Genomic DNA, 16,190 nt, shown 5'->3' with positions numbered 1-16,190 from the left:
GTCAAATAATGGCATCTAAGACTGGAGATGCAGCTGCAGTTCCTTGCTCTCTGTGCCTGTAAGATGACATGTTGCGAGAGAATAGGAAGGCAGCTTATATGATAATGGTTACAAGCATGAAAGCAGGTATACCAGCTGAAATAGGGCTCAAAAAGCTGTGAAGGTCCACTTCTAATCTTAAATGACCGATAAAGGTAAGAGATAGTGAGGGAGAAGCGGTTTTTAACTACTTCAGCCTTCTTTTCTGAGGATACAGCGCTCAATGAGTGCTATGTACTAAAAAGTGAAAGTGGAACTATTACTTCCATTATGCGACCCACAATCACGTGACTGCCGGGATTCCCTGTTACAGCAGAGCTGCAAGGTTCTAGAAGACCCTGATCAGCTCTGGAAGTGACGTTTTCCCTGTAACTGGGGCTCCTATGGATGCGGCTCCTATGGATGACCCAGCTACAGTGGAAAAGTGTCAAATAAAAAAATACCCATGTCAATGTCCCACAGAAAATAAGTAAGAAAAAATAAGAAAATAAAATCATAAAAATACATAAAAAAGAAAATGACCCAAAGCCGTCGTCGTATGTGCCCTGTAATCCTAAACGATTCATATTATATATCAAAACGTCCAAAACAAAATGAAGAACCCGTTCCCATACTTTATTTTAGTGTGAATATTCAAATTTTTTAATAAAATCTATAAATGCGAAAAAGAAAAAATCATTTTTTTTAGTTTTTTACCCCCAATAAAACTAAAAAACTGAAAAAAAAAGTCAGTGAAAAAGATATTGAAAATATAGCCCTATATGTCACAGAAAAAAAACGCAGCAAAAGGGAAAAAAATAAGGCAGTAAAACCTCCACATGGGTAAAATCCCGAAAAAGTGTCTGGCCGTTAAAGTAAAAAACAGCCTGGTCCTTAAGGGGTTATATAATTCTAAAACTTAAAGGCTATGGATTACTACAAAGGCATTTTTTACTATATTTGTAAATTAAACGTACTTGCAATAGGCTTTTTTTTATGTAGCATAATTTGTTTTCTCCAGCTTACATTATCCTAATACAATGCAAGTTGCTCAGTGCCATTCAGGGCCAAATCTAATACAAAGCTGTTGGCCGACTCTGTAGTCGTCTCCTCCTATAAGCTCCAATGTCATTAAACTTAAAGGCATTTTCGGGGCTTTTAAAACTGAGCGCACTATCTTTAAGATTGACCATCATAATGAGATCAGCGCTTAGAGGCAACAACTATCGCTCAAAAAATCGTTAAAACGAACGAAAGTGCACAATAATCGTTTGGTTTAAAAACAAGCCAAGAACCCAACGAGAATCACACACTTTTCCTTCATCATTCAGTAGGACTAAAAATCATCATTGGCTCATTCACGTGTCGTTCCCAGAGGAATGCGAAACACTGAATGAGAAGTAAACGATTCTCAACGATGCCTGTCTAATCAGTTCACAAGAGTGCGGACGAGTTATCGGTGGAGTCGCTCGCTCGTTCAAATGAGAATCGGCTCGTCTGAGAAGGGCATTACTGTAGGCACCTCTGCCAATAACATTGTCTACCAGATGGTGGCGCTAAAGCAAGCACTGCAGCCTTTTCAGTGCTTACAACAGTTTCAGGGCTCTTTCACACGAGCGCAAGCGTATTTAAATTTTTTCATCCACGCCATATATGAGCCTGAATGGGCGTTTTTCCGTGATCACAGACAATGTTTTATCGCCCATTCACACAACTGTGAGCATTGTTTTTAGTGAAAAAATATGTTGCAGCCCTGAAAACCCTAGCTTTGCAAAAATCCTCGGGATGCCTTCTAATGCCTACATGGAGGCACCTGTAAGCTTTTCACAGCAATAGACGCTTTAAAAATGCCTCCATCTTCCTTTTCTTTCCCTGCTCCCATAGGAGTCTATGGGACCCACCGGCGTATATTGACCAAAAGATAGTTCCAAAACTATCTTTTTGGCCACCGTATGTACGCCGGCCGTATTTCGGTCGTGGATGTTCCATTTTTTTCACGGAGAGTCATTTTTACGTGTCGTATATTTGCCCATGTGAACGAATGCATTGGAAACCAAAGCCTCAGATGGTCGGGTATATACGGTTGGGCATAAAAACACGGCATATCTGCGCTCGTCTGAAAGAGCCCCAAACCTGATCTAGCCCTATATAAGGTATTGCAGTGTTGTTCTATGGAAGTGAATAGGACAATACTGCAATATATTGCATTGCCAGTTTTTTTTAAAAAGTTACAGAACAAGTTAAAACTGATGTAAACATTGAATGAGCTGGTGTGCTAATATGAGCGCCATGGTCACTTCAAACTGCTGCTAGGAGGAAGTGTGGAGAGGTGGAACCCCACCAATAAAATATAGGTGGCTTATCCAAAAGATAAACCATCCATTTTAAAAGTCCTGAGTTTAGTTTAGTGTTCAGGACAGACAGAAACTCCAGTCAGTGGCCAGTAAGCATTGAGCAGATTGTGTTATTAGAATACATGCAAGCTGCAATAAACCAATATTTGGGAAAACTCTACTAAAACATGTTTTATCTACAAAAATACATACAATGCAAAAAGAAAAAGCAAGAAATTTAAAAACAGGTGTGTGTAAAGTATTCGACTTTCTCCAAAAGCAAAGTATCACTATATTCTCATGTAAAGCTCTGACTCCACTGTACAACAACCACATATGACAAAAGGTAAGAACACATGAACTGAATGCATAAAATAATAAATACTGAAACAGCCAATGTGGAAATGGAAGTAGTACAGATAACTAACGTTCCATCAAATAACAGAAGCCCTAACAGGTGGACAAAATTCAAACACAATTCTGTTTGCTAAAAAATCTTGTTTTTTATTACAGCAACAGTACAGACATCAACCATAGAAGAAACAACACCCCCGATAACAACTTTAACTACAACAACTACTACTTCACCATCAACACCATCTGTAACCCCTAGCACTACTAGTACAACTTCAATTACCACTACTACTTCTACTATTACTCCACCACCAATCACTAGCACTCCTAGTACAACTTCAACAACTACTACTCCTTCTCCACAAACACCACCACTACCAACTACTAGTACTTCAACTACCACTACTCCACCACCAACAACGCCTAGCACTACTAGTAAACCTTCAACTACCACTACTCCACCACCAACATCTACTAGCACTACTAGTACAACCTCAACTACTACTACTCCCCCACCAACCACTAGCCCTACTAGTACAACAACTTCAACTACCACTACTACTCCACCACCAACTACTAGCAGTACCAGTACAACATCAACTACTACTACTCCTTCTCCACAAACACCACCACTACCAACCACTAGCACTACAATTACAACTTCAACTACCACTACTGCTCCCCCAACTACTAGCACTACTAGTACAACAACTTCAACTACTACTCCTCCAACCACTAGCACTACTAGTACAACTTCAACTACTACTATTCCTCCTCCACAAACACCACCACTACCAATACCAACCACTAGCCTTACTAGTACAACTTCACCTACCACTACTCCACCACCACCAACTACTAGCACAACTAGTACAACTTCAACTACCACTACTCCCCCACCAACCACTAGCACTACTAGTACAACAACTTTAACTACCACTACTCCACCACCAAAAACTACTAGCACTACTAGTACAACTTCAACCACTACTCCTCCTCCACAAACACCACCACTACCAATACCAACCACTAGCACTACTAGTACAACAACTTCAACTACTACTCCACCAACCACCAGCACTACTAGTACAACTTCAACTACTACTATTCCTCCTCCACAAACACCACCACTACCAATACCAACCACTAGCCTTACTAGTACAACTTCACCTACCACTACTCCACCACCACCAACCACTAGTACAACTTCAACTACAACTACTCCCCCACCAACCACTAGCACTACTAGTACAACAATTCCAACTACCACTACTCCACCACCAACAACTACTAGTACTACTAGTACAACTTCAACTACTACTCCTCCTCCACAAACACCACCACTACCAATACCAACGACTAGCACTACTACTCCACCAACTACTAGCACTACTAGTACAACAACTTCAACTACTACTCCACCAACCACTAGCACTACTAGTACAACTTCAACTACTCCTCCTCCTCCACAAACACCACCACTACCAATACCAACCACTAGCACTACTAGTACAACAACTTCAACTACTACTCCACCAACCACTAGCACTACTAGTACAACTTCAACTACTACTATTCCTCCTCCACAAACACCACCACTACCAATACCAACCACTAGCCTTACTAGTACAACTTCACCTACCACTACTCCGCCACCAACAACCACTAGTACAACTAGTACAACTTCAACTACTACTCCTCCTCCACAAACACCACCACTACCAATACCAACCACCATCCTTACTAGTACAACTTCACCTACCACTACTCCACCACCACCAACCACTAGTACAACTTCAACTACCACTACTCCCCCACCAACCACTAGCACTACTAGTACAACAACTTTAACTACCACTACTCCACCACCAACAACTACTAGTACAACTTCAACTACTACTCCTCCACAAACACCACCAATACCAATACCAACCACTAGCACTACTACTCCACCAACTACTAGCACTACTAGTACAACAACTTCAACTACTACTCCTCCAACCACTAGTACTACTAGTACAACTTCAACTACTACTATTCCTCCTCCACAAACACCACCCCTACCAATACCAACCACTAGCCTTACTAGTACAACGTCACCTACCACTACTCCACCACCACCAACCACTAGTACAACTTCAACTACAACTACTCCCCCACCAACCACTAGCACTACTAGTACAACCACTTTAACTACCACTACTCCACCACCACCAACTACTAGTACAACTTCAACTACTCCTCCTCCTCCACAAACACCACCACTACCAATACCAACCACTAGCACTACTAGTACAACAACTTCAACTACTACTCCACCAACCACTAGCACTACTAGTACAACAACTTCAACTACTACTCCACCAACCAATAGCACTACTAGTACAACCTCAACTACTACTATTCCTCCTCCACAAACACCACCACTACCAATACCAACCACTAGCCTTACTAGTACAACTTCACCTACCACTACTCCACCACCACCAACCACTAGTACAACTTCACCTACCACTACTCCCCCACCAACCACTAGCACTACTAGTACAACAACTTTAACTACCACTACTCCACCACCAACAACTACTAGTACAACTTCAACTACTACTCCTCCTCCACAAACACCACCAATACCAATACCAACCACTAGCACTACTACTCCACCAACTACTAGCACTACTAGTACAACAACTTCAACTACTACTCCACCAACCACTAGCACTACTAGTACCACTTCAACTACTACTATTCCTCCTCCACAAACACCACCACTACCAATACCAACCACTAGCCTTACTAGTACAACTTCACCTACCACTACTCCACCACCACCAACCACTAGTACAACTTCACCTACCACTACTCCACCACCACCAACCACTAGTACAACTTCAACTACAACTACTCCCCCACCAACCACTAGCACTACTAGTGCAACCACTTTAACTACCACTACTCCACCACCAACAACTACTAGTACTACTACTACAACTTCAACGACTCCTCCTCCTCCACAAACACCACCACTACCAATACCAACCACTAGTCTTACTAGTACAACTTCACCTACCACTACTCGACCACCACCAACCACTAGTACAACTTCAACTACAACTATTCCCCCACCAACCACTAGCACTACTAGTACAACAACTTTAACTACCACTACTCCACCACCAACAACTACTAGTACAACTTCAACAACTACTCCTCCTCCACAAACACCACCAATACCAATACCAACCACTAGCACTACTACTCCACCAACTACTAGCACTACTAGTACAACAACTTCAACTACTACTCCACCAACCACTAGCACTACTAGTACAACTTCAACTACTACTCCTCCTCCACAAACACCACCACTCCCAATACCAACCACCAGCCTTACTAGTACAACTTCACCTACCACTACTCCACCACCACCAACCACTAGTACAACTTCACCTACCACTACTCCCCCACCAACCACTAGCACTACTAGTACAACAACTTTAACTACCACTACTCCACCAACAACAACTACTAGTACAACTTCAACTACTACTCCTCCTCCACAAACACCACCAATACCAATACCAACCACTAGCACTACTACTCCACCAACTACTAGCACTACTAGTACAACAACTTCAACTACTACTCCACCAACCACTAGCACTACTAGTACCACTTCAACTACTACTATTCCTCCTCCACAAACACCACCACTACCAATACCAACCACTAGCCTTACTAGTACAACTTCACCTACCACTACTCCACCACCACCAACCACTAGTACAACTTCACCTACCACTACTCCACCACCACCAACCACTAGTACAACTTCAACTACAACTACTCCCCCACCAACCACTAGCACTACTAGTACAACCACTTTAACTACCACTACTCCACCACCAACAACTACTAGTACAACTTCAACTACTACTCCTCCTCCACAAACACCACCAATACCAATACCAACCACTAGCACTACTACTCCACCAACTACTAGCACTACTAGTACAACAACTTCAACTACTACTCCACCAACCACTAGCACTACTAGTACAACTTCAACTACTACTCCTCCTCCACAAACACCACCACTCCCAATACCAACCACCAGCCTTACTAGTACAACTTCACCTACCACTACTCCACCACCACCAACCACTAGTACAACTTCACCTACCACTACTCCCCCACCAACCACTAGCTCTACTAGTACAACAACTTTAACTACCACTACCCCACCACCAACAACTACTAGTACAACTTCAACTACTACTCCTCCTCCACAAACACCACCAATACCAATACCAACCACTAGCACTACTACTCCACCAACTACTAGCACTACTAGTACAACAACTTCAACTACTACTCCACCAACCACTAGCACTACTAGTACCACTTCAACTACTACTATTCCTCCTCCACAAACACCACCACTACCAATACCAACCACTAGCCTTACTAGTACAACTTCACCTACCACTACTCCACCACCACCAACCACTAGTACAACTTCACCTACCACTACTCCACCACCACCAACCACTAGTACAACTTCAACTACAACTACTCCCCCACCAACCACTAGCACTACTAGTACAACCACTTTAACTACCACTACTCCACCACCAACAACTACTAGTACTACTACTACAACTTCAACGACTCCTCCTCCTCCACAAACACCACCACTACCAATACCAACCACTAGTCTTACTAGTACAACTTCACCTACCACTACTCCACCACCACCAACCACTAGTACAACTTCAACTACAACTATTCCCCCACCAACCACTAGCACTACTAGTACAACAACTTTAACTACTACTCCACCAACCACTAGCACTACTAGTACCACTTCAACTACTACTATTCCTCCTCCACAAACACCACCACTACCAATACCAACCACTAGCCTTACTAGTACAACTTCACCTACCACTACTCCACCACCACCAACCACTAGTACAACTTCACCTACCACTACTCCACCACCACCAACCACTAGTACAACTTCAACTACAACTACTCCCCCACCAACCACTAGCACTACTAGTACAACCACTTTAACTACCACTACTCCACCACCAACAACTACTAGTACTACTACTACAACTTCAACGACTCCTCCTCCTCCACAAACACCACCACTACCAATACCAACCACTAGTCTTACTAGTACAACTTCACCTACCACTACTCCACCACCACCAACCACTAGTACAACTTCAACTACAACTATTCCCCCACCAACCACTAGCACTACTAGTACAACAACTTTAACTACCACTACTCCACCACCAACAACTACTAGTACAACTTCAACAACTACTCCTCCTCCACAAACACCACCAATACCAATACCAACCACTAGCACTACTACTCCACCAACTACTAGCACTACTAGTACAACAACTTCAACTACTACTCCACCAACCACTAGCACTACTAGTACAACTTCAACTACTACTCCTACTCCACAAACACCACCACTCCCAATACCAACCACCAGCCTTACTAGTACAACTTCACCTACCACTACTCCACCACCACCAACCACTAGTACAACTTCACCTACCACTACTCCCCCACCAACCACTAGCACTACTAGTACAACAACTTTAACTACCACTACTCCACCAACAACAACTACTAGTACAACTTCAACTACTACTCCTCCTCCACAAACACCACCAATACCAATACCAACCACTAGCACTACTACTCCACCAACTACTAGCACTACTAGTACAACAACTTCAACTACTACTCCACCAACCACTAGCACTACTAGTACCACTTCAACTACTACTATTCCTCCTCCACAAACACCACCACTACCAATACCAACCACTAGCCTTACTAGTACAACTTCACCTACCACTACTCCACCACCACCAACCACTAGTACAACTTCACCTACCACTACTCCACCACCACCAACCACTAGTACAACTTCAACTACAACTACTCCCCCACCAACCACTAGCACTACTAGTACAACCACTTTAACTACCACTACTCCACCACCAACAACTACTAGTACAACTTCAACTACTCCTCCTCCTCCACAAACACCACCAATACCAATACCAACCACTAGCACTACTACTCCACCAACTACTAGCACTACTAGTACAACAACTTCAACTACTACTCCACCAACCACTAGCACTACTAGTACAACTTCAACTACTACTCCTCCTCCACAAACACCACCACTCCCAATACCAACCACCAGCCTTACTAGTACAACTTCACCTACCACTACTCCACCACCACCAACCACTAGTACAACTTCACCTACCACTACTCCCCCACCAACCACTAGCACTACTAGTACAACAACTTTAACTACCACTACCCCACCACCAACAACTACTAGTACAACTTCAACTACTACTCCTCCTCCACAAACACCACCAATACCAATACCAACCACTAGCACTACTACTCCACCAACTACTAGCACTACTAGTACAACAACTTCAACTACTACTCCACCAACCACTAGCACTACTAGTACCACTTCAACTACTACTATTCCTCCTCCACAAACACCACCACTACCAATACCAACCACTAGCCTTACTAGTACAACTTCACCTACCACTACTCCACCACCACCAACCACTAGTACAACTTCACCTACCACTACTCCACCACCACCAACCACTAGTACAACTTCAACTACTCCCCCACCAACCACTAGCACTACTAGTACAACCACTTTAACTACCACTACTCCACCACCAACAACTACTAGTACTACTACTACAACTTCAACGACTCCTCCTCCTCCACAAACACCACCACTACCAATACCAACCACTAGTCTTACTAGTACAACTTCACCTACCACTACTCCACCACCACCAACCACTAGTACAACTTCAACTACAACTATTCCCCCACCAACCACTAGCACTACTAGTACAACAACTTTAACTACCACTACTCCACCACCAACAACTACTAGTACAACTTCAACAACTACTCCTCCTCCACAAACACCACCAATACCAATACCAACCACTAGCACTACTACTCCACCAACTACTAGCACTACTAGTACAACAACTTCAACTACTACTCCACCAACCACTAGCACTACTAGTACAACTTCAACTACTACTCCTCCTCCACAAACACCACCACTCCCAATACCAACCACCAGCCTTACTAGTACAACTTCACCTACCACTACTCCACCACCACCAACCACTAGTACAACTTCACCTACCACTACTCCCCCACCAACCACTAGCACTACTAGTACAACAACTTTAACTACCACTACTCCACCACCAACAACTACTAGTACAACTTCAACTACTACTCCTCCTCCACAAACACCACCAATACCAATACCAACCACTAGCACTACTACTCCACCAACTACTAGTACAACAACTTCAACTACTACTCCACCAACCACTAGCACTACTAGTACCACTTCAACTACTACTATTCCTCCTCCACAAACACCACCACTACCAATACCAACCACTAGCCTTACTAGTACAACTTCACCTACCACTACTCCACCACCACCAACCACTAGTACAACTTCACCTACCACTACTCCACCACCACCAACCACTAGTACAACTTCAACTACAACTACTCCCCCACCAACCACTAGCACTACTAGTACAACCACTTTAACTACCACTACTCCACCACCAACAACTACTAGTACTACTACTACAACTTCAACGACTCCTCCTCCTCCACAAACACCACCACTACCAATACCAACCACTAGTCTTACTAGTACAACTTCACCTACCACTACTCCACCACCACCAACCACTAGTACAACTTCAACTACAACTACTCCCCCACCAACCACTAGCACTACTAGTAAAACCACTTTAACTACCACTACTCCACCACCAACAACTACTAGTACAACTTCAACTACTACTCCTCCTCCACAAACACCACCAATACCAATTCCAACCACTAGCACTACTACTCCACCAACTACTAGCACTAGTAGTACAACAACTTCAACTACTACTCCACCAACCACTAGCACTACTAGTACAACTTCAACTACTACTCCTCCTCCACAAACACCACCACTCCCAATACCAACCACCAGCCTTACTAGTACAACTTCACCTACCACTACTCCACCACCACCAACCACTAGTACAACTTCACCTACCACTACTCCCCCACCAACCACTAGCACTACTAGTACAACAACTTTAACTACCACTACTCCACCACCAACAACTACTAGTACAACTTCAACTACTACTCCTCCACAAACACCACCAATACCAATACCAACCACTAGCACTACTACTCCACCAACTACTAGCACTACTAGTACAACAACTTCAACTACTACTCCACCAACCACTAGCACTACTAGTACAACTTCAACTACTACTATTCCTCCTCCACAAACACCACCACTACCAATACCAACCACTAGCCTTACTAGTACAACTTCACCTACCACTACTCCACCACCACCAACCACTAGTACAACTTCAACTACAACTACTCCCCCACCAACCACTAGCACTACTAGTACAACCACTTTAACTACCACTTTAACTACCACTACTCCACCACCACCAACTACTAGTACTACTACTACAACTTCAACTACTCCTCCTCCTCCACAAACACCACCACTACCAATACCAACCACTAGCACTACTAGTACAACAACTTCAACTACTACTCCACCAACCACTAGCACTACTAGTACAACAACTTCAACTACCACTACTCCACCACCAACTACTAGTACTACTAGTACAACTTCAACTACTACTCCTCCTCCACAAACACCACCAATACCAACCACCAGCCTTACTAGTACAACTTCACCTAGTACAACTTTACCTACCACTACTCCACCACCACCAACCACTAGTACAACTTCAACTACCACTACTCCCCCACCAACCACTAGCACTACTAGTACAACAACTTTAACTACCACTACTCCAGCACCAACAACTACTAGTACAACTTCAACTACTACTCCTCCACAAACACAACCAATACCAACCACTAGCACTACTACTCCACCAACTACTAGCACTACTAGTACAACAACTTCAACTACTACTCCACCAACCACTAGCACTACTAGTACAACTTCAACTACTACTATTCCTCCTCCACAAACACCACCACTACCAATACCAACCACTAGCCTTACTAGTACAACTTCACCTACCACTACTCCACCACCACCAACCACTAGTACAACTTCACCTACCACTACTCCCCCACCAACCACTAGCACTACTAGTACAACAACTTTAACTACCACTACTCCACCACCAACAACTACTAGTACAACTTCAACTACTACTCCTCCTCCACAAACACCACCAATACCAATACCAACCACTAGCACTACTACTCCACCAACTACTAGCACTACTAGTACAACAACTTCAACTACTACTCCACCAACCACTAGCACTACTAGTACAACTTCAACTACTACTATTCCTCCTCCACAAACACCACCACTACCAATACCAACCACTAGCCTTACTAGTACAACTTCACCTACCACTACTCCATCACCACCAACCACTAGTACAACTTCAACTACAACTACTCCCCCACCAACCACTAGCACTACTAGTACAACAACTTTAACTGCCACTACTCCACCACCAACAACTACTAGTACAACTTCAACTACTACTCCTCCTCCACAAACACCACCAATACCAATACCAACCACTAGCACTACTACTCCACCAACTACTAGCACTACTAGTACAACAACTTCAACTACTACTCCACCAACCACTAGCACTACTAGTACCACTTCAACTACTACTATTCCTCCTCCACAAACACCACCACTACCAATACCAACCACTAGCCTTACTAGTACAAATTCACCTACCACTACTCCACCACCACCAACCACTAGTACAACTTCACCTTCCACTACTCCACCACCACCAACTACTAGTACAACTTCAACTACAACTACTCCCCCACCAACTACTAGCACTACTAGTACAACAACTTTAACTACCACTACTCCACCACCACCAACCACTAGTACAACTTCACCTACCACTACTCCCCCACCAACCACTAGCACTACTAGTACAACAACTTTAACTACCACTACTCCACCACCAACAACTACTAGTACAACTTCAACTACTACTCCTCCTCCACAAACACCACCAATACCAATACCAACCACTAGCACTACTACTCCACCAACTACTAGCACTACTAGTACAACAACTTCAACTACTACTCCACCAACCACTAGCACTACTAGTACAACTTCAACTACTACTATTCCTCCTCCACAAACACCACCACTACCAATACCAACCACTAGCCTTACTAGTACAACTTCACCTACCACTACTCCATCACCACCAACCACTAGTACAACTTCAACTACAACTACTCCCCCACCAACCACTAGCACTACTAGTACAACAACTTTAACTGCCACTACTCCACCACCAACAACTACTAGTACAACTTCAACTACTACTCCTCCTCCACAAACACCACCAATACCAATACCAACCACTAGCACTACTACTCCACCAACTACTAGCACTACTAGTACAACAACTTCAACTACTACTCCACCAACCACTAGCACTACTAGTACCACTTCAACTACTACTATTCCTCCTCCACAAACACCACCACTACCAATACCAACCACTAGCCTTACTAGTACAAATTCACCTACCACTACTCCACCACCACCAACCACTAGTACAACTTCACCTTCCACTACTCCACCACCACCAACTACTAGTACAACTTCAACTACAACTACTCCCCCACCAACTACTAGCACTACTAGTACAACAACTTTAACTACCACTACTCCACCACCAACAACTACTAGTACTACTAGTACAACGTCAACTACTACTCCTCCTCCACAAACACCACCACTACCAATACCAACCACTAGCCTTACTAGTACAACTTCACCTACCACTATTCCACCACCACCATCACCAATCACTACTACTAGTCCACCACCAACACCATCTGCAACCCCTAACACTAATATTACCGTTTTCACCACCCACACTCCTTCTACATCACCAGAAATTCCTCATATTAAAACACCAATGCCAACACCAACGCCAACGGGTGCGGTTTCTTCAGATGTGCATTTACGTGAGTTTTTGACATTTATCTTTTTAATTTTTTTTATATAAACCCTTTTATTTTAATGTATGGCATATTGAATTTTTGAAAGCATTGAGGCATTTTCTCTCTGCATGTATATAAAAGATAAAGTAGTTTGATTGCTATTCTAATCTCTCATACACTGAATGTAATAACTTCAGATGGGAGAGTGATAGACGCTATAACAAGTACCTTCTGAATACCTTAGTTGGGAACGTTAGCTATAGTTTTCAAGTCTTTTTATAATGACTCTATCATAATTAATGGTTATTGAGATTAAATAATTAGTAATATCTAACTTGTTTATCAAATACATTCACCTTGAGGGTTCCTTCACACGCTCGCCCGGCCGCAGCGTTAAAACGAGTGAACGAAGATATAACGTGATCAAGTCCCGAGCATAATTAGTGTTTTCTCGTCCAATCACACAGTCCGGTGCGACGTTTTCACAAAAAAACGTTGCAGCCAAGAAATCCCTTGTTCTGCATAAATCCTCGGAATGACTTCAAATGCCTACATAGCGGCACCTGCTATCCCTTCCCTTCGTGGGAGCCGCCGGCGTATATCGGTCGGAAGATAGAACCAGAACTATCTTTTCTAGCCATGCATAGAAGGGCCCGCCGGATATTTATTTTTTACGGTGCAACGTTTTTACACACCGCAAATTCACCCATGTGAATGAATGCATTGGAATGTCTCAGATCGTCGCGTATATCGGCCGGCCGTGAATAAAGCCTAAGGCCTACGACACACTAGCGTCTTTTTTGTCTATGTGCAGTATGTGTAAAAAACGGACTCCAAGGCCTGAAGCTGATTTGACTTTACCATTACCCATAAGTGTTTAGATTTCCTTCTGGGTTGCTGATGTCACATGCACCCCGTTTCCCGTGCTCCCCGTCATTTTAAAAAAGTTGACTGCACTTTGGTTCTTTTATGCGTGATCTGAAGAAAGCACCATTCTGGCGCTGAAACGTGTCATCCAAGTAAAGGACTTCTCTCCATCCCGTTTGGTTTTCCCTGTGCAGCAGCGCCGTGGTCTGCCTCTTTTCTTCTTCTGTCAGCAGCATGTAGTTTGATAGGTTCGGCCATCTTTGTTTTCCAGGCCAGGAAAAAAAAAAAAAAAAACTCTTGTTTTCCAAATTTTAATTAAACCTGCTACAACGTGGTCCTGCCCATTTTTAACCTATCAGAAGAGAGACAATAGAAAAGGATGTAATAATGGTCCTTTTACACGAGGCCAATCAACGATTGTAGCAAGTTGATTGGCGCTCAGTTTACACGTGGCAATCACGACTGCATGTGACCAATCATTACTTCATGTATAGTTTCATTTTGTATGAATCTTGATTCCGCTGATCATTAGTCCGTAAAGAAGAGCCTGTACAAACTAGGTTTTCAGGCCCAGCCGATAAACTGGGTTTTCACGCCCAGGAGAGGCGGGACGGGGACGGCGCTAATTCCCGGAAGGGAATTAGTTGCAGGGGGGTGGGGAGGAGGCAGAGAGGGGGCGGGAGCTCAGTGCGCTGCTCCCGGCTCTTCCAGCCTCCTCCCCCTGCAGAGAAAGACGCCGTATATCGGCCAGCGTGAAAACCCAGCCGATATACAGTCGTGTGAATGCAGTCTAAGATAGCACACCTGCTTTCATTAACAAGCATTGCCCATGTGAGCAGTACTGGTCAGACAGAGCAGCATATAGTGCCTTTTTACACCCCCGAGGAACTCGTGCAAGATATGTGCTTTGCTAGACGCAGTAATATGAACCCCATTCTTTTGCATGAGGTCATACACATGAGCAATCATTTTCCCACATCGTGGTGCAGGGGAATAAATTGCGGCATGTCCTATCTTTGGGAGTGCCCTTCGCATTGTCCATTGTTTTCAATGGGGTCGGCCCAGCATTGCACGGCGTACGAGGTTTACGCATTGAAAAGAATGGGAAACATTTTGCGATTGCTACTTCCATAAAATGATGAGAGGTGGTTTTAACACAAAAACACCTCGCATCCACAGGGACACTCGCCCGTGTTAAATTAGCCTTAGACTTCTGATGTCTACTAATGCACAGTTTGCGTTAGGTAGTCAGAGAAGATGTTCGGCCATATTTGTTTTTCCAGAAACGGAGGGTTTCTTTAAGAATTAGTACTTCTCTCTCAACCTATGAACATGCATCCACATGGCAAAACTAAGGTGGTGCAATAAAAATTTGTCTACAATTTATAACATGTTTTTCTTCTCTTGTAGCCACCGATACTACTCACCCAAGTCCCACTGAGTCAGGTATTCTGCAACCCTATT

General features: G+C 43.6%; 1 protein-coding gene across 1 annotated transcript in view; it reads left to right on the top strand.

Annotated features, from left to right (window-relative positions):
* LOC136581726 (mucin-2-like) overlaps nt 1-16,190 on the top strand; it is a 71,943-nt gene that overhangs the window by 47,979 nt on the left and 7,774 nt on the right. Inside the window, exons 28-33 of the mRNA XM_066582350.1 lie at nt 451-463; nt 3,037-3,698; nt 4,449-5,418; nt 5,851-7,781; nt 7,965-13,883; nt 16,137-16,172. Of these exons, the coding sequence (XP_066438447.1) occupies nt 451-463; nt 3,037-3,698; nt 4,449-5,418; nt 5,851-7,781; nt 7,965-13,883; nt 16,137-16,172 (9,531 nt within the window). The remainder of the gene's footprint in view (nt 1-450; nt 464-3,036; nt 3,699-4,448; nt 5,419-5,850; nt 7,782-7,964; nt 13,884-16,136; nt 16,173-16,190) is intronic.

This window comes from Eleutherodactylus coqui, chromosome 11 (assembly GCF_035609145.1).
Source record: "Eleutherodactylus coqui strain aEleCoq1 chromosome 11, aEleCoq1.hap1, whole genome shotgun sequence".
Lineage (NCBI taxonomy): Eukaryota > Metazoa > Chordata > Amphibia > Anura > Eleutherodactylidae > Eleutherodactylus > Eleutherodactylus coqui.
The sequence above is the reverse complement of the archived record's forward strand: the minus strand, read 5'-3'. Positions and strand labels throughout refer to the sequence as shown.